Source organism: Vulpes vulpes, chromosome 9 (assembly GCF_048418805.1).
Source record: "Vulpes vulpes isolate BD-2025 chromosome 9, VulVul3, whole genome shotgun sequence".
Lineage (NCBI taxonomy): Eukaryota > Metazoa > Chordata > Mammalia > Carnivora > Canidae > Vulpes > Vulpes vulpes.
The window spans coordinates 108,998,080-109,017,155 of NC_132788.1; the positions used below are offsets into that span (position 1 = coordinate 108,998,080).

The 19,076-nt window shown below is 69.3% G+C and overlaps 1 protein-coding gene and 1 long non-coding RNA gene across 2 annotated transcripts; one reads left to right on the forward strand and one right to left on the reverse strand.

The window, feature by feature from the left end:
- The first annotated feature begins 2,618 nt into the window (after positions 1-2,618).
- Positions 2,619-4,262, forward strand: LOC140593994 (uncharacterized). The gene is made up of 3 exons (XR_011994550.1): positions 2,619-3,264; positions 3,862-3,896; positions 4,102-4,262. It is a non-coding gene; the product is annotated as an uncharacterized lncRNA (long non-coding RNA).
- On the reverse strand, positions 3,330-17,848 carry EFNA2 (ephrin A2). Its single transcript, XM_026019273.2, has 4 exons — positions 17,576-17,848; positions 8,854-9,167; positions 5,284-5,349; positions 3,330-4,763 (listed from the first exon to the last, which is right to left on the reverse strand). Exons 1-4 carry the CDS (start codon positions 17,716-17,718, stop codon positions 4,642-4,644), a joined length of 645 nt encoding a protein of 214 aa, XP_025875058.2. The 5' UTR covers positions 17,719-17,848; the 3' UTR covers positions 3,330-4,641.
- Between the last annotated feature and the right edge of the window lie 1,228 nt (positions 17,849-19,076).

The following is a 19,076-nucleotide window of genomic DNA, read 5'->3' on the forward strand; positions in this document are numbered from 1 at the left end:
GGCATCAAGGTGTTCAGCAGCCCTCTGGGGGGCTCCCTGGAGGCCGTGCAGACCCTAGGGCTCGGCAGCACCCCTGAGCACCCCTGCACTCCCCCCGCCGTGCCACCTGCCCCCACACCCTCCTGTCCCCCCAGCGGTCTGCACCCCTGGCGCCCCCCCCTGCCCCAGCCCAGCCATCCTGCCAGGGTTCTGATAATGACGACTGCCCGCCCTGCCCGGTGGCTGGGACAGAGACCAGGAGGGGACAGAAGCCCTTCCAGTTTGCCCCGCGGGCCACACCAGCCAGGCTGCATCCACTAAATTACCGGCTTGGGTGTCATCTTGATGCAATTTATGGTTCCTCGGGGGCTTCTGGGCTGTGAACTTGCTCTTTATTTGTCCATCAGTGGCCTCCCTGCCACCTGGATCGGGGCCCCAACAGTGTAGCCTCCTCCCATGGCCCCTAAGTCCCCCGAATATCGGGCCCGGAGGCTGGGAGGCCACGCAGGCCGGGGAAGGGCCCAGCGCTGAGCAGGGCGGGGGCGCGGGAGACGCTTGCTGGGCGCCCCTGCGTGGGGAGCAGCCGCCGGTCCTGCTTGCTCAGGACGCAGCTGCACGTTCGGTCGGTCATTCCATCGGTGAGAGTTCCCTGAGCACCCGCTGTGTCCCCAGCATGTTCCGGGCTCTGAGAACGTAGCAGTGACCAGCAGAGACTAGAATCCCGGCCCTCAGGGAGCTGACAGCCTGGCGGAGGGGACGGGCAAGACCTGGGAGGCCCTGGGGTAGGGGTTGAAGACATGTGGGGAAGGGGAGAGCACCGGGAAGGGGACCAGGGAGGGGACCGGGCAGGGGACACAAGCAAAGGGCCAGAGGTGGAGGTGGGTGCACCCGGTGAGGCAGAGGGTGCCTGAGGTCAGGTGCAGGGGAGAGGACCCCGCAGAAGGCACTGAGCGGTACTTGGACTGGAATGCAGGAGCCATGGGGGCTTCCAGCTGTGTGGCCGTGAGGAAGGGACTCCACGGGACCCCTGAAGTCTGGGTGGTCCCCATTAGTCCTGATGGGAGGAGTGCTGGGGTCTTGGGGCTTTTCCTCCAGTGCAGATGGAAAGGGGACGCCGGGGCCCCATCCTGTGACTGAGGCCTGACTCCCCCCCAAACCAGGGCAGCCACGGATCTGATGGGGGCCCATGGTGGGGAGGCCGCTCTCCATCCTGCAGGGCTGGCGGGGTTGGGGGAACTTCGGGGACATCCCTGGGGCGGGACACCGAGGCCGCAGTAAGCAAATCACTCCCCTCTGCTCAGGACCCGCAGACGGACGGCTGGCCAGGGGGCCTGCAGCGTGGTGTCCATCTTCCGGCTGAGGCTGGGGGCGCCCAGGGTGTCTGCGGGGCCCGGTGCAGCCCCAGGAGTGAGTGGCCACTGCGCATGGGGACAGCAGTCCCTGAGGCGGTGACCAGTGGCTGGCGGTGGGCAGGGACGGTTCCCGAGAGACCCGGGCCCTAAGTGCAAGCGTCGGGCAATGCAGGGGTGTGCGTGCCTGCGGCTCCTCCGCACATGCGGGCGGGTGACCGTGCCTGCGGCCGATGACGGTCCAGGGGGGCCTCCCAACCTGCACCCGGAGCCGAGCACCCGGGACTGGCCCTGCCCACTGGGACCTCCCAGCCTGCGGGGAGAGCAGGTGAGAATCAGCTTCCCCTCCAGGGGCCTGGGGGCGAGGCCCCTCCACCAGGGGGGCTGAGACGGGACATGTGACGACACGTGTGACGGAATCCGAGGGGTCCGAGGGGCAGAGCCAACGGGCGCCCTGCGGGAAGCATGCACCAGCCGCGGGAACAGCGTGTGCAGGGCCCCGGACGCGGGAACAAAGCTATTTTTGTACTTACTCACCTGAGCTCACCTTTTGTGTTAAAACTTTGTCTTAAAAAGAAACCCTCAGGGCGCCTGGGGGGCTCGGTGGGCGAGGCATCTGCCTTGGGCTCAGGTCCTGATCCCAGCGTCCTGGGATCGAGTCCCGCGTCGGGCTCCCTGCTCAGCAGGAATCTGCCGTCCCTCTCCCTCTGCCCCCGCCCCCGGCTCGCTCTCGCTGTCCCTCTATCTCTCGGTCTCTCCTCGATGAACAGATAAAAATCTTTTTAAAAAAATCCTTACAATAGCTGGCTGGAAAGACCGAAAATGTCCATAAATAGGTGAAAGGATAAGCAGCGAGATCTATCCACACGCAGGCATGTGCCCTGGGCCGTGGGCAGGAGCGAGGCCCCCACGCCTGGACCAGGTAGCGCAGCAGGTCACTAAGCGTCTAGAAGGACGGACGCTGTGGGACGTGGACTCCCAGTGACTCCTACGTAACAAGACAATTAAAGTCAGCCGCTGGGATCCGCCCCCCACCGCGTGTAGGCCCCCCTCCCTCCGTCCGCGGCCCCCCAAGGCCAGGGGTCTGGGGAGCGCCCCCCAGGGAGGCCCGGTGCCTGCCTGAGCTCCGGGGTCCTGGGCGGGGAAGGCGGGTCGGGCCGGGTCCCTCGTCCACCCCTACGCGGGCGGCGCACACAGGGCCCTTTGTGCAGCTCGCTGGCCTCATTAAGAGGCAGGCCCTGTCTCGGGCCCAGCTCGGCCGAATTCATTAGCTGCGGGCCTCCCCGCCCCGCGGATTGTGCCCGAGAGGCTGTGGGCCTGGCGGCGGCACCGAGGCAACAGGCGGCTAAGGGGTCCCCAGTCCCCAGGCCTGCTGGGCGGCCCCCAGCCTCTCTCTGGGCCCCCATCTGGGGCTAGGCCGGCGTGAAGGCCCCTCGGCGCCCACAGTCCCTGACGCGTCCCTTCTGCAAACCCAGAGAGGGATTCAGAGGCAACCCACGGACCCCTGACGCGGGGCTGGGCAGGTAGGGAAACTGAGTCACAGCCGCAGAGCTTGGCGACAGAGGCCATATAATTTGGTTGGATCCTAAAAGACCCGTCTTGGAACCTGAAGATCCTCTCTCCCCTCCCCGGTGCCCCCAGATACGGCCGAGGGAGCGGGGCACCCGGAGCAGGCCTGGGGGCTCGCAATCTGGGTGCCTCTGTCGCGTTCCCGGTGTCTTCCCTGCTTCCTCCGGCCGCCCCCGGGCTGGGGGGCCTTGTTCCCACCTGTCGGGGACGTGGGGGGCCGCTGAGGCCCATGGAGGGCCACGAAGGACAGCGCCCCACAAAGCGCTCATCTCGGGGCCTGGCCCCCCAACCACCCGAGACTCCGTCACGGTGGAGCCCCGATCTCCCTCCCTCCCCGGCGGGCGGACTCAGGACGCAGCTCCAAACTGTAAGTTCCGAGTGTCCCCCCCGCCCCCCGCAGCTGGCAGAGGGCCCCCCCCCACACGCACACGCTGGAGGTTTACACTCGTTTTATTATAAAAAAATACAGAATTCAAAGTTGATTGTAACGGAGGGGGAGTCCGCGCCGCCAGCTCCAGGCGTGGCCACGCCGCCCGCCCGCTGCCCCTACAAAAGCCCCACCTGGCAGCCCCGCACCATATATACTTATATAGAATATATAGAAAACACAGATCAGGAAAGGCGGGTAGAAATATGAAATCTGTATAAATGCTGTTTGCTTCTTTAAAGGGTCGGGGGGTGTCTTTTTCTGGGGGTGGGCTCCCCCCGGCGTTTTGCTTCGTCCTGTTTTCTCTTACAAACATGGTTAGTTCCGGGAGCAAGGGGAGGGGGCTCCGACAGACAACTGAGCTTATTGCGAAGTGTGGCTTCTACTCTAAAGAGTCCCCCCACCCCCACCCCGCCAAAAAAAGTGCCCCCCCTCCCGGGAAGGGGAAAAAAAAAAGAGAGAGAGACTTTCCAGGCCGTCCTTAGGAACACAGTAAAAATAAATCACAGTATATATACTTGCTGGCTCTATTTACAGAAACGTCATGTCTTCTGGGCCTCGGCGGCCGGCAGGTGAGGCTGGGCGGGGGGGGGGGGGGGGGGGGGCCCAAGGGGTTCTAGACTCGGGGGCCTGGGACTCGGAGGGGGCCGTGGCCCCCGGTGAAACATCCTGGATTTCCAGGTGAGGCAGGGGCAGGGGCTGGGGTGGGCTCAGATTCCGGGGGGCCTGGGGCCACTGCTCACTCCCCCCTTCCCCCCGGGCCCGTGGGAGGTGCAGGGCGGCGCCAGCCAGGACCCCGCAAGACAAACGGAGTGAGCTGACCAGGGGTCTCCTGAGGCCCGTGCTCCCGGGACCAGGAGCCCCCACCCGCCCATCCCTTCTGTTTCCTTCCCAAAGTCACCAGCAACAGCAAGGAATAAATTAAATTAGAAACTCAAGTCTTTCTGAGTCCGCCATAAAACAAAACCACGGCCAAGAGGTTCTCAGGTTCTCCGGCACTCCGGAAGGGCTGGCCTGGCCCCTCGGGCCTCAGGACCCTTAGCCACACAGCCCCCCAGGGCGGGTCCCGGGGCGCTGGACGCCCCCCACCCGGCAGGGGCAGCACCTGTCATGGGAGAAATGGAGTGTCTGTGTGGGCTTCAGGCGAGGCCGTCCGGGCGAGGCCGTCCAGGGGGACAGTCCAGGCGACGCCGTCCAGGGGGACCGTCCAGCAGGTGGGCCGTCCAGGAGGACTGTCCAGGCGATGCCGTCCAGAGGGACCGTCCAGGAGGACCGTCCAGGCAGGCCGTCCAGGGGGACCATCCAGGTGGGCCAGGACTAGGAGCCCAGGAGTGTCCAGAGCACAGGGACAGTGCTGAGGACGAGCTGGCAGCTGCCCAGGCCACTGCACGAGTTATTGCTGGTGAAGATGGGCTCAGGGGCCTCGTACAGGGTCTCGTCTGGGGAGACACAGACACAGGATGGTCACCAGGCGGCCTCAGCCCCCATGGCCCCCTCCCTCGCTGGCTGCGCCCCACACCCTGACTCTGCTCCCTGGAGCTCATGAGGCTCAGCCGCACCCCCTGGCCGAGCGGGGCTGCGCCCTCAGTGCGAGCGCGGCCAACAGCAGGGCACACGCGCGACCTGGCGCCCGGGTGAGGTCACGTGGCTGCGGGGACCCCCGTTCTCTGGTGCGGCTGTGACGTTGGGGCCCTGGCCCTCGGGTCTACCCCGGGAGCTTCCCTGATGCTGACACTTGGGTGCAGGGCGCGGCCGCAGCGCAGGCCAGGCAGGGCCTCCACCCTCACTCCCGAAGGTCTGCGGTGCTGTCCTCACTCAGGTGGGGAAACGAGGCTCCGGGGCAGCGGCCGCTGCTGGGGTCATGGGACTCCCAGGGCTGTGCTCCGGCCGCCCCCGCTCCGCGCACCGCAGTGGGCTCTGCGGGCTCAGGACACAAGGCTGAGGGCCCTGAGCACTTACTGGTCGGCCGGACATAGACCTTCAGCCTCAGGCAGGGCCGGTCCACAGCATTGGGCGGCGTGGCAGCTGGAAGACACGGGCAGGGGTCGGTGGAGCGGGAGCTCTCAGCGCCCAGACCTCCTGGGCTCCATCCCCTTCCCCACACTGGTGGCACAACCTCCCCAAGGCCCGGGGCGGGGCCACCCTCAACACTCCTACTCACACATCAAAGCCCCAGACACAACGCACTCTCTTTCCCAGAAGCCTCCTGCACACCCTCCCTGCCCTTCCCTTTGCTGCTGCATGACCCCAGCGACCGGGGGTGTCTGTGTCTGGCTCCATCTCACCCCAAGGCAGCACAGGGCAAGGTTCAAAGGTGATGGCTAAAAACCTGTTTTTCTTGAACCAATCAGCAAAAAATCAGTGTAACCAAATGATTGATCTGGGATCAATCCTGCTCTCTGCTGCCCGCGGGTAAGTCACCCCTACATGGGCCGCACCTGCCCTGCAGCAAGTGCTTGGGAAACGACCACCTCCATCCATTTAGGGGCCAGCAAAGCCAGTGGCCCCCGGGACAGAGGCTGCACCCCCACCTCACCCGGGGGGCCCACAGCATTCAGGGCTCAGGGACAGGGAAGCGGGGGGGAGGCTCGAGCCCAGGGGGCCCGTGGGGCTCGCACACGTGAGCCGCCCCGTGTGCACGTCCACGCTGGCGGATGTACGCAGGCCGGTACCGCCCGTCCTCTGGGGGCGGCCACCCCCGTCCGCCCCAGAAGCCCCTCACGCTGGGAGATGAAGATTAAAAAGTGCGTAATAAAAATAACATTTGTCACGGAGATAGGACGAATAATTACAATAATTATCTTTATGAAACTCCCGTCCTGGAAAGAAAAATGTAATTTTTCTTATATTACGAGGACTTAATTTCAACACCTTCTTCCCCCTTCCTCCACCCGCTTCGTCCGTGAATTAAAAGGAAAAATTCCAAATAGAGCAGAAAAGAAGAATGGGGCCTGTGGGGTTTAGCGGGACACAGCAGGGAGGACGGCGGGAGGGGCGCCTCCACATGGCCCCCGACGGAGCCCCCCCACCGCACCCGCAAGGCGCAGACCACTCACGCTCCAGGGCCCCTGGAGGGGTGTTGCCCCAGGCCCCACGCTGCGGGGGCAGCGCCCAGACCCCGTGCTCCTGGCCAAGGTCCACGGGGAGCAAAGGGCTGCCAGGCCACAGCGACCTGGACGGGGACCCCCTGAGGAGAGAAGGGGCAGAGCAGGGGCCACCCACCCTGAGGCTGTGTGTGCCTCAGTGTCCCCACATCTTGGAAAGCAGCTTCCACGGTCCTTGAGGAATCCTGGGGGGTGGGGGGATGCTGGAGAGGGCCTGGGGGACGGCTGCCAAGCCAAGGGGGTGACCTGCAGGTGCCAGGCTCCGCCCTCACTCCCCCACCCCCACCCCGCTCCTGCACCAGATTCCCTAGGCATGTCCCCTCCTCCCTGCGATGGAAGGTGAGCACCCCGGTCTCAGGGGACAAGATGATGGGGGGCCGTCCGCTCCCCCAGCCCAGAGGCCCAGGGTCTGCTCCGGACACTGAGGTCAGGGGAGGGCGCCTGTGGGTTTACAGGCTCAACGCTGCTCTGGGCCCCATCTGCACAATGGGGACTCTGGACAGTGAGGCCTCCGGGCCGGCTGGGAGGATGAAACCACCCGGGGCTTGACCCCAGGGACACCAAGGCCAGGGCGGGAGGAGGAGTGGCCCCCGAGGACAATCCAGCCAGACCCACCTCCCCACAGCCCGCCTCCCCCTCCCCTCCTGTCAGAGATGCAGTGGTGCTCGCGCCCACCCCCACGTGTACCCCGTGTCCTCTCCCCCTATACCCCCATCCCCCGTGTCCCCCCGTGTACCCCGTGTCCCCTCCCCCCATACACCCATCCCCCGTGTCCCCCCACGTGTACCCCGTGTCCCCTCCCCCTATACCCCCATCCCCCGTGTCCCCCCGTGTACCCCGTGTCCCCTCCCCCCATACACCCATCCCCCGTGTCCCCCCACGTGTACCCCGTGTCCCCTCCCCCATATACCCCCATCCCCCATGTCCCCCCCACGTGTACCCCGTGTCCCCTCCCCCTATACCCCATCCCCCCGTGTCCCCCCCACGTGTACCCCGTGTCCCCTCCCCCTATACCCCCATTCCCCCGTGTCCCCCCACGCGTACCCCGTGTCCCCTCCCCCCTATACCCCATCCCCCCCGTGTCCCCCCCACGTGTACCCCGTGTCCCCTCCCCCCGTGTCCCCCCACGTGTACCCCGTGTCCCCTCCCCCATATACCCCATTCCCCCGTGTCCCCCCACGTGTACCCCGTGTCCCCTCCCCCCTATACCCCCATCCCCCCCGTGTCCCCCTCCACGTGTACCCCGTGTCCCCTCCCCCTATACCCCATCCCCCGTGCCCCCCCACGTGTACCCCGTGTCCCCTCCCCCCGTGTCCCCCCACGTGTACCCCGTGTCCCCTCCCCCATATACCCCATTCCCCCGTGTCCCCCCACGTGTACCCCGTGTCCCCTCCCCCCATACCCCCATCCCCCCCGTGTCCCCCTCCACGTGTACCCCGTGTCCCCTCCCCCTATACCCCATCCCCCGTGCCCCCCCACGTGTACCCCGTGTCCCCTCCCCCCGTGTCCCCCCACGTGTACCCCGTGTCCCCTCCCCCATATACCCCATTCCCCCGTGTCCCCCCACGTGTACCCCGTGTCCCCTCCCCCCGTGCCCCCCCACGTGTACCCCGTGTCCCCTCCCCCATATACCCCCATCCCCCATGTCCCCCCCACGTGTACCCCGTGTCCCCTCCCCCTATACCCCATCCCCCCGTGTCCCCCCCACGTGTACCCCGTGTCCCCTCCCCCTATACCCCCATTCCCCCGTGTCCCCCCACGCGTACCCCGTGTCCCCTCCCCCCTATACCCCATCCCCCCCGTGTCCCCCCCACGTGTACCCCGTGTCCCCTCCCCCCGTGTCCCCCCACGTGTACCCCGTGTCCCCTCCCCCATATACCCCATTCCCCCGTGTCCCCCCACGTGTACCCCGTGTCCCCTCCCCCCTATACCCCCATCCCCCCCGTGTCCCCCTCCACGTGTACCCCGTGTCCCCTCCCCCTATACCCCATCCCCCGTGCCCCCCCACGTGTACCCCGTGTCCCCTCCCCCCGTGTCCCCCCACGTGTACCCCGTGTCCCCTCCCCCATATACCCCATTCCCCCGTGTCCCCCCACGTGTACCCCGTGTCCCCTCCCCCCTATACCCCCATCCCCCCCGTGTCCCCCTCCACGTGTACCCCGTGTCCCCTCCCCCTATACCCCATCCCCCGTGCCCCCCCACGTGTACCCCGTGTCCCCTCCCCCCGTGTCCCCCCACGTGTACCCCGTGTCCCCTCCCCCATATACCCCATTCCCCCGTGTCCCCCCACGTGTACCCCGTGTCCCCTCCCCCCGTGCCCCCCCACGTGTACCCCGTGTCCCCTCCCCCTATACCCCATCCCCCGTGCCCCCCTACGTGTACCCCGTGTCCCCTCCCCCGTGTCCCTCCCCGTCCCCCCACTCACAGATGTAGTAGTACTCGTGGCCGGGCCGGAACTCGAAGCCGAGGGAGAAGGGCGTGAAGAGCTGGAACTTCTCGGAGAACTTGAGCGGCCCCCCGGGCGCCGCGGGCCGGTTGCACTCCCAGCGCTTGAAGCCGCGCTGCCGGTGGTCGCAGGAGGCGTGGCCCTCGCCGTTGACCATGTACAGCACGTAGTGCTCCATGCGCTCGGCCGGCGGCAGCGGCGCCCCGTAGTGCGGGCAGTAGATGTCCAGGTAGTCGTTGATGCTCACCTCCACGGTGTAGCCCCCGCCGTCGTCCGCCGCGCCCGCGTGGAACCTGGGGGCGGAGCCAGGGGCGGGGCGGGGTCAGCGCAGGGCTGGGGCGGGGCCAGCGGGGCGGGGCGGGGCCAGCGCAGGGCTGGGGCGGGGCCAGCGGGGCGGGGCGGGGTCAGCGCAGGGCTGGGGCGGGGCCAGCGCAGGGCCGGGGCGGGGCCAGCGGGGCCAGCGCAGGGCTGGGGTGGGGCCAGCGGGGTCAGCGCAGGGCTGGGGCGGGGCCAGCGGGGTCAGCGCGGGGCTGGGGGCGGGGTCAACGCGGTCTAGGGCGGGGCCAGGGTCGGTGCAGGGCTGGGGGCGGGATCAGCCCAAGGCTGGGGGCGGGATCAGGGGCGGGGGCGGAGTCAGCCCAAGGCTGGGGGCGGAGTCAGCGCGTGGCGGGGCGGGGCCATCTGGGCCGGGGGCGGGGTCAGCGCAGCCGGGGGCGGGGTCAGAGGGGCCGGGGACTGGGGGCCAAGGGACCCAGAGGGACACTTTCCAGGGTTCCAGGGACACGGTCCAGGGAGCAATTCCGAGGCCCCCCTCGGCGCCCTCTGCCCCCCCGCCCCTCCTCCCCCGAGCCCCCCGCCCCCTCCTGCCCCGAGCCCCCCGTCGGCGCCCTCCGGCCCCCCCTCCCCCACCCCTGCCCCCGTGCACCGCCCTATGCCTCCTGCCCACCAGCAGGATGCCCGGGCCGCCAGGCATTCTGGGTATCCCGAGGGAACGGAGCAGGTGTGGGTGCGACCGAGACCCCCCTTCCGGGTGCCGGACATCTGGGCTCTTCCGGGACTGGCACAAGCTGTTGCCCGGTCGTGAATCCGTCTCCAAAAGCACAATACCGCTCGACTAAGCGCCCCCTCCCCCGGGCAGCCCCCCACGCGGCCCCCCAGAGCTTCCATTCTGCAGCTGCGCCTGCCAAGAAGCAGGGGGGCTGTGGGGACACAGGCTGGGCTCTGGGCCCCTGGGCGCTGGTTCTGACGCCTGCTCTTGCCTCAGTGTCCCCGCAGGGGTGGGGCCTGGCGAGGGCGCCCCAGGGCAGCTCAGTGGCGCTGGGGGCTGCAACCCAGCCTCAACCCCTTCCTCCACTGTGACCCCCCCAAGTCCAGCGGTCTCCCTCCGGAGCCTCTAGAATTTGACAACTGCCCCCCAACCTCTTGGTCACCCCACCAGGCCACCAGGCTCCCAGCCCTGACACCTCTGTCCTTCAGCCCTGCTTCCCAGCCTCCCCCTGGGCAGTCCCACCTGTCATGCAGCCTGCACCCCGTCCTTGGGGAGCCCCCCAACCCCAATCCAGCCTCATCTGGCGAGGCTGGAGGTCAGCGGAGAGCGGGACCGGCAGCTCCCCCGCCACCACTGCCTCAGGCTACAGCGCCAGGATCCCTTAGATCTGCCTGGCGGCGGGGTCCCCTGGGTTCGGGTCACCAAAAGGCAGCCTGGCCCAAGGTGGGACGGGGGGGGGGGGGGGGGGGGGGGGGGCCTCCAGGTGGGACAGCGGCCTCTGCCAGGAGCTTGTTTGCACATGAAAGGCCCAAACGGGGGAGGGGGGGAGGGACCCGGCTCCCCAGGCTGCCCCTCTTCCTCATGGTCCAGGCCTGGGCACTGAGCCCCAGGGCGGGGAGGGGGACTGGGACCCCGCGCCCCCGTGCCACACCTCTGTGCCCACCGTGCCGGCCACCCGGTCCAGGGAGCCATGCTGAGCCCCCCATGTGGGTGCACTCACTGGCACAGTGCACCGAGCGGTGCTGGATCATCAGATGGCATCGGCCGGCCCCCCACTGGCCCCTGCCACTGGACACTCGGCACCAGGTGGGGGGAAGGCTTCTGGGGCTCCAGGGGTGGGAGTGAGGCAAGCAGGAGACCTGCTCATTTGTGCCTCAGTTTCCCACTCTGACACCGGAGATCTTACGGAGACCTCAAGCCTGTGGCTAAGATGGAGACTCCGAGTCTCGGGTCGGCTCTTGGGCTCCTCCGGGAAGGGGGGTGCCGGTGGTGGGATGGCGTCTGCGGAGTCAGGGCGTGTAGCAAGGAGACTGGGGAAGCGGGGTCCCGTGGGGGCTGCAGAGAGTTCTGGGTTCAGGCACCAGTTTGCACCCCGCTGGGTCTCATGGTTCATCCTCCAAGTGTCAGTTTACACTGTGCACAGTGGGGACGGTCCTTGAGGCTAAAGGGGGACCCCAGACACACACGACACAGTAGGCCCTGCACAGAGGCAGGGCAGCCCTGGGGCAGGGGCCAGGGACGTGCTGACGCAGGGCCAGGCTGGCACGGGGTCAGGCAGTGACCCGCCTGTCCCTTGGGCTGCCCCGCGGCTGGCCAACCTCGGGTGCCCCGCGGACTGGCGGTGCTCTCCAGCCCCTTGGGAGAGATCGATGCAGACGCCACTCCAGGCTTTTTCAGAAGTCGTTTCTGCTCCTTCCCAGCCCATTGAAAGCCCCATTGATCAGCCAATCGATGGCAGCCGGGGCCTGGGTGGTCCAGGCCAGGCCGCAGGGGAGGTGGAGATAGGGAACCGCCCACCGGCGGGGCTGGGGGGGTAGGGCTGAGCTGCAGGTGCTGGCAACCGGGCCTCACCCTCCGGGGCTCAGTTTCCCCCGCCCTCCCTGGCATGGTGCAGGGGATACACAGCCCCAAAGAAAGGGCTTCCGCTCAATGGAGCCTGGAGGGTGGAGGTGGGGCTGCCGCAGCACCCCCCACCCCCCATCCCCCTGGTCCCTGCCCTCCCTCCCCGGACGCCTTCCTCCCCTGCGCCAGACCAGTATCCTCCCCCTTCCCGTATCATCTAAAAAAGCATCTAAAACTGAGGCTGCCTTGCCGATTCCGGGGCTGGATACGTGGGCCCCACGGGGCGGGGCCTCCCAAAATCCAGGGCTCGGCTTTTCTGAATGTAAATCAGACCCTGGGATCCCCTGGCTCAAAGCTCCCGTCAGTCAGAATAAAACCCACAGTCCTCCCAGGTCATGAGGCCCGAAGGCCCTGCCGCCCTGCCGCCCTACGCCAGGTCGCGGGGTGATTGCCCACCCCCCTCACTCCCTTCTGGCCACACTAGCTGTCTGGCTGCTCCTGTCCCCACCCCAGGGCCTTTGCACATGCTGTTCCCTCCGCCTGGACTGCTCTGACCTGCCTGCTTCCTCTCCATCACTTTTCTCATTCCACCAGCCTCAAAACTTTACCTCTACGCGGTCCGCCGTCTGCCCTCCTGGACCCTGGGGTCAGCCTCCTCCTCCGCGGCCCCTTCCCTCATTGCCAGCCCAGGCCCTCAACACATGTTTGTGGATCAAACAAGGCGGAAAAAGACACAAGTGTCTGAGGCCCCAGAGTCGCAGGGACCACACGGTGGCCCACCATGGGGCGAGGACCCCAGGCAGGCGGGTCCCAGAAGCCCCCGACCCCCCCCAAGCTCTGGCTGTCGAAGTGGACCATTCCCCCCCCCCAGCTCTAAAATAGCGATGGCCTTGCTGCGTTGACATTCCCGGTTCCAACTTGGCGGGCAAACCCGGGCGGGCGCCTGGGCCCTGCTCAGGGTGGCGCCTGCGCGGGGGAGGGGCCCAACCCCAAAACCGAGCCGGTGCGAGCAAGACAAAGCTTTCATTTTCTCCATTAGCGCGGAAGCGTGATGTGCAAATGCTCCGTGGGAGCAGCAGATAGAGAGCAATTCTCACTAAGGGGTTAATGACTGACTTGGGATGGGCTCCCAGACGGAGGGCTCCTGAGGCTTTCGGGGGCTACGCCCATCCCCCTCCCGCCACACCTCCGCCCCCACCCCTGCGCCTGGCCGGCGTGCACTCCTCCAGGCAGCCCTCCCAGCCCCTGGTGGACCGGGCCCTGCCCGCCACCCCCCACCCTGCCAACCGCAGGGCCTGCAGCTAATTAGTTTCAATCGGGCCATTGTCAAGTCATTAGACGCTAATAGCAAAGCAACTAATTAGGAGTCTCACCCAAAACGGGGCCGGGGGCGGGGAGGGCTGTGCCGCCGCCCCAGACCAGAAACCTGGCAGGGGCGAGGCGGGCAGCACACCAAGGCCCCGCGTGCCCCCGCAGGCCTCGGGACCATCTCCCTCGTCTGAGCCCGACCCCGGCTCCCAGGGAGGGGCCAACAGGTGCCCTTGGGGACCCCGGCCAACAGCCGAGGCCTCAGCGCCCAGGCCTAGCTCTCGGGGGTCAGGGTGACATCTCCCATCCGACAGCCACCTGCCTCCCACAGCGGGGCGGAGGCGGGTCCGCCGTGTGGGTGATCAGGGCCGCAGGCGTGGGGGGGCCTGAAGCAGTGCGGGCGGGGGCACAGGGGCAGCCCCACCGCCGGGCCCGGGTCTCCCGCAGGCCGAGGGCCGACACCCGCTCGCTCGGGCCTGACTTCCCTGTGGCCCCGGGTGACTCACTCCCTGGTGTGGCGAAACGGGTCCCACAGGGCGCAAGGCCACGGCAGTGAGCCACGGCCCGGCTCACGTAGGGGATGGAGCCCCCGAAGCCACGGCCCCAGGCCCAACAGGGAGACCGAGGCGGGGCAAGAGAGCAGGCGTGGGGGAGACCCGGCCGGCAGCCAGAGCCACGGTCAGGCCAAGACCGGCCGCGCGGGCGCACCTGGCCTTCAGGTGTGAGGAGGCCCAGCCGCGCTCAGCTCGTCCCTGGCACGGTGGGCGGTGCGGGGCACACAGCTGAGCCCCCCCAGGGCCACACCCGGGGCGAGGCTGGCTGGGGGCCCCTCCCTGAGGAGGGAGAAGGGGCGTGGGGGTGTCACGGCCGACGGGGCGCAGGGCAGGGCCTCGGGAACGCCGCACCCCATTAGTGCACCTGCTGTCCCAGGAGAAACCTGCACCCGGGACCCTGAGGAACCCACGGACCCCACAGAGGTGTGTCCTGGGGGCCCAGGGGTCTGGGAGTGGGCACCCCCAGGCCACCGGAGGCCAGGAGCCGCTGCTCGTACAGCGCGCCCCGGCATCGGCCCCCGAGCCCCCGACCTGCGTCCACATGGGGACAGTGCGCAGGGCGTCCACCGCGGGGGGGGGCAGGGAAGGACCCCCGCCCGTCAGACCCGGGGGGAAGTGCCGGGCCACTCCACCCCGCACCGCCGCTCCTCACCCCGCTCTTCGGGTGCACAGTCGCCGTCAGCACGACCTTGGGGCCTGGCCGCAGGGCCCCCCGCGCTCCCCGCAGGAGCTGCCCGGCTGTCCCTCGGCGCCCCGGGGTCTTGCCCGCGGCCTGGCGCACCTGCTGCCCGCTTCCCGAAGGCAACGCCGAGGCTCCGAGCAGCCCACCGCCGCCTGAGGTCGCGCCCGGACATCCCTGGCTCCCCACGGCTCCCTGGCCTGTCCCCAGGCACACGGGGCCTCGCTGTCCGAGCCCTGAAAGCCGCCACACCAACCCCCTCGGACGAAACAAAAAACCCTCGTACGACAAAATCTGGCATCACACAGTCACGGCCGTTTGTCCCTAGAGGCCCAGGCGAGGCCACAGGGCCACGGGGCCCAGGGATGCCCGACGTCTCCGCCACGGGGAGGGTGCGTGTCGAGTCACCATGTTCCCAGCGCACCCCCAGAAGCACACGGAGCCCCATTCCGATGCCACCCCGCCTGGCATCAGGGCAGCCGCCGAAGCCCCCTGCCCGGCAGAGCCCCAGCCCACACCTCTGCGGCCCCGGCTGCGGGTCTCCTCCTGGGTGGGGGGCTCCGAGGTGGCCGTGGGCGCCCTACGTGGTGCCAGCTCGGGACCTGCACGCCCCTCTGCACCGTGGGCAGCACGGGGCCCCCGGGACCCACACACGTTATCCCCCGGGACCGGTGCACACCCCCACCCAGCTCCGGGGGGCCAGAGGAGGAGCCGCCGGACACGCGGGGACAGCAAGCCGCGCCGCCATCCGCGAGGCCTGGCTGCGCCCTGAGCGGAGGCTCCGCGCCGACCACAGCCTGGCCGCACGCGCACACACACACACACACGCATGTGCGCTCCACTCCCAGATGCGCCGAAGACACATGTGTGCGCCCCCCCACAGCCCCGTTGTGCCTGTGCACAGATCGGCACACGCAGATCTGCACGTGTGCCCCCAGACACCACGTACGCTGCACACCCAGACGCTCTGTGCAAACACATGCATGCACTCTGGCACAACCACCAGGACACGTGTGCAAACGTGCCAGAGCCAGGGCCCCCCCACGCACGGAGGCATATGCGTCACCCTGCCGCACACACATGCGTGTGCACCTCCCGGGGCCCCAGGATCCCCGTGTATCCGACACAAAAACCCGCAGCTATACACGGCCTGAGACAGGCGCGCCCGAACCTTCCCCGCGCCGCAGCACTCGGCCCCGCGTGAGGGAGCCGGCCCGGGACCCCCAGCGGCCGGCCCGGGGGTGACCAGGTAGGGGCCGGCCGGACAGACGGCCGGACAGCCAGCCCGTGGGGGTGCGGGGGCGCCCGGTGGCCGAAGCGGACCCACGGCCCCTCCCCGCCGCGGCGCTGCGGTGGGTGCGGGGCTCGCTCGGCAGCGTCCACCCGCTGCAGGGGGGCAGGAAGTGCGCTGCACAGCAGGAGCACGGAATTCGGGCGCCGGAGCCACATGCTGATTACCTTGGTGCAGGTACGAGGCCTGGCTGGGCGTGGGTGCTGGCACCTGCAGGGTGTCTGTGCCTGACCGTCCCCCATGTGACCACATGCATCCCACGGGCTCCTCCACTGACCGCCCGTCCCGCGCCCCAGGGTGCCCGGCCCTCACCCTGACCCCCTTCCTTGCTGTGCCTTTTGTGTGCGCCCCCCTCTCTCAGGCACGCCCCCACCCCCGCCGTCCTTGCGGTTCCCATCTCTGCCACCTGCCGCCACCACTGATCCATCACTGACCCGACCAGGCCTGTGTCCTGTCTCTGCCCCTGGGGCTGCCTCCTGCTTCGGGGCCTGCGGGCCGACCCCGCACCCCTGCCCCAGGCAGCCGTCCCCAGGACTGGTGCCTTCGGGAAATCTCCACTGCCCGGTGCCCTTGGATCTGAGGCCCGCACCACCCGTCCTGCCGTGTCCAACACACACCCCGTCATGGGGCACAGGTTCCAGGCCGGCCACCCCTGGACGGCAGACCTCCCGGGGGTCCCGAGGCCACCGAGGCCTTCGGTCAGCTGGTCGGAACGGGCTGTCAGGTTCACCACAGGAGGCGTCCGAGCGGCCGGCCAGAGCCAGGCACCGGCTGGGGGGCTGCGTCCCTCCCTGGCCGGGGTCCTGCCCGCAGTGCCGTGGCAGGTGGGGCAGCAGGCGGCCCCCAGCACCCCTTTCCATCCCCATCGGAGGCTCCTTGTGTGTTTGGTGTTTGCTAGAACAAAGGACAGGCCATGCCTAGGACGGAGATTCCAAAGCTGAAACCAAAAACTTGGGCTGGGGAAGCCCTGCCCGCCGGGCTCCCCCCTGCCCGCCGGGCTCCCCCGCTCGGCCGCAGGGAAGAGCCTTAATCAAACCCACATGTAACCGGCGGGGCAGGCGGCTCAGGGAACCCGCTCCGCGGTGGCCCGGCTGTCCCTCTGTGGCCCGGGGTCTCTGCCCTCGGCCCCGGGGCCCGACCCCACAGCTGGGCAATGAGGGGGTGTCTGGGTGCGCTCCCCGCCCCCCACGGCAGGACACTGGCCACCCTTGTCCCAGAGTCTGCCTCAAAGACGGCCCTTTATGCAACTTTCTGCCCGAGGATCGAGGACGGCTGGGGACAGTATCGGGACGGCAGGGGACAGTGGGCTCCGGAGGGTGTCTCGGCCGGCACTCGAGACAGGGGGAGAATGACCAGTGGCAGCGGCGCCGGAAGCAGGGAGGCTGGCCGGCCAGGGGCACACGGCGCACCCCAGAGCGGGCGACCCGGAGCCAGAGGTGCTCCCAGCCCCGGCGCCCAGGGGACCCCCGGCCGACTCCAGCCTTCAGGCGCCTGAGATGCGCAGGCGGCTCTGCCCACGTCCAGGGCACCGTCCATCCCCGGCGAACTTTTCCCACGCCGATTAGCAGGCACTCGAGCCCCCCACGGCACTCGGCAGCCCAGCCGCGGAGGACGCGCGGGCAGGCGGGCCACCGGGCCACCGGGCCCCCACCCCAGCTCTGCCCCCCTCACGTGACCTTGAGCCGGCCACTCGGCCAGTCCGTGCCTCAGTTTCCCCGTCAGTGCCAGGAGGGCGGGAGCGGGTGCCCCGGGGCCGACTGCCAGGACTGCCGCCCAGCCCCTCCGTGCCTCAGTGTCCCCGTCTGCAGCAGCGGGACCAGGGACCCCTGGGGCGAGGGCGGGTGTGGGCTGGAGGGAGGAACACGAACTTCCCGAGTTCACGCGGCACCGCGGGCAGGACGCCCCGGGCCGAGGTCCCCCCCGGGCTCCCCGGGGACGGCCTGAACTCGGAGGCTGGGGGGGCTCCCGGGGAGGCCGGGGGGGGGGGCTGCGGCCGCGGGGCCGACGGGGCGCGGCGGGGACGGGTCCGGGCCGCTCACCGGGGGTTGCTGCGGTTCCAGTACACGGCGAAGCGGTCCGAGCCGGCGCGGGCGGCGTCCTGGGCGCGCGCGGAGGGCGGCGGCGGCGGCAGCGGGAGCAGCAGCAGCAGCAGCGGCAGCAGCGGGCGCTGCGCGGGCGCCATGGCCCCGGTCCGGCCGCCCCGCGCTCCGGCCGCCGCCTGCCCGCCGTCTCCGCCTCCTCCGCCTCCTCCTCCGCCGCCGCCGCCGAGCGGGCGGGCGCGGGCGGGGCGGGGGGGCGGGCGCGCCGGCGCTTGGAGATCCCCGGCCGCCCCCGCCGGGCGCGCGACCTCGGGCGCCGGGAAGGCAGGCGGCGGCGGGCGGGGCGCCGGGGTCGCCCCGGGCGCCGGCCCGGCCGCGCGGACTCTCGCAGCGCGGGCCGCCGCCGCCGCCGCAGCCGCCGGGGAGGGGCCGGGGCTCCGGCCTTTGTCCCGCCCGAGCGCCGGGAGGGCCGCGGGCGCCCCCTCCTGCCGCGCCCGGGCCGCGCGGGGCGGGGGGCGGGGGCGGGGGCTGCGGCTGCCTCGGGCCGGGGGGCAGCCTGGACGCCCGCATCCCCGCCGCCGCCCCGGGTCCCCCAGCAGAGTGCGAGGCCGCCCCCAGGAGCAGGAGCCCCGGGCCTCGGGCGCCGCTGCCCCGGCTCCCCTCCCTCCTCCTGACCCGGACCCAATCCTAAGCCCCAGGCAACTGCAGGCCTCTGGGCTCCCCAGCACTGCGGCCAACCCCCTCTTCACCTCTGCTTCCTCTTCTGGGAAAGGGAACCCGAGTCCTGACTCAGCTCCTAAGGGCGCGGGGCAAACAGTAGGGGCGGGACACACGGCGGCCCTTTCCCGCTCATCGTGGCACCCAGAGCACGCCCGGGAAGTCAGCCCCCCGGCGACATCTGACAGGGCAGGCCGGCCAGCAAGGGCACTGCGGGGGGGCGGAGGGCGCAGCTGAAGCAGAGGCCCGGAGAGCCTGACCTGTCCCGGGAGCGGACACTGCGCACCCCCAGGGGCTGCCTGCCGCCCGGAACGGGGCCTGTGCTCCCGGCTGTCCGTCTTCGTGCCCCCGCCTCTCAGCGGGCCGCTGGCAGAGGTACTCCGTCACCAAGTGCCGGCTGAAAAGCGGTGCCCAGCCGGGCTCCCCCTCTCTGGGCTTGTTTCTCGCGCCCAGGGCTGGCAAAGCGCGAGGCCCAGGAGGCAAGACCTCTTGAACCGGAGGCTCCCGCGTGAGGAGTGACTGCACATCCCTGCACAAACCCGCGGAGACCCGAGCCTGGCCAGTTGACCCACACCCCAGCCACATGCCTCCAGCGTGCCGTGGGTGTACCCCACCTGTGACCCGAGCTTCTCCTTTGCTCAGGCTGGACCCTGAGAGTCCTTCCCTTTTTCTTGCCATTAAAATTCTGCTCATCCATCAAGGCCTGTCCCTCCCCATGTCCCCCCCCCCCCAACCACAACGAGGTGCTCAGTCCTCTGCCCTCCAGGGAACTCAGCCCGTCTGT

Excerpts from the sequence above, each read along its gene's own strand:
- EFNA2 (XM_026019273.2), bottom strand. The coding sequence starts at position 17,718 with ATGGCGCCCGCGCAGCGCCCGCTGCTGCCGCTGCTGCTGCTGCTGCTC. Across the intron at positions 9,168-17,575 it reads TGGAACCGCAGCAACCCCCG|GTTCCACGCGGGCGCGGCGG; the intron begins GTGAGCGGCCCG and ends CTCCGCCCCCAG. Across the intron at positions 4,764-5,283 it reads GGTCTATGTCCGGCCGACCA|ACGAGACCCTGTACGAGGCC; the intron begins GTAAGTGCTCAG and ends GTGTCTCCCCAG.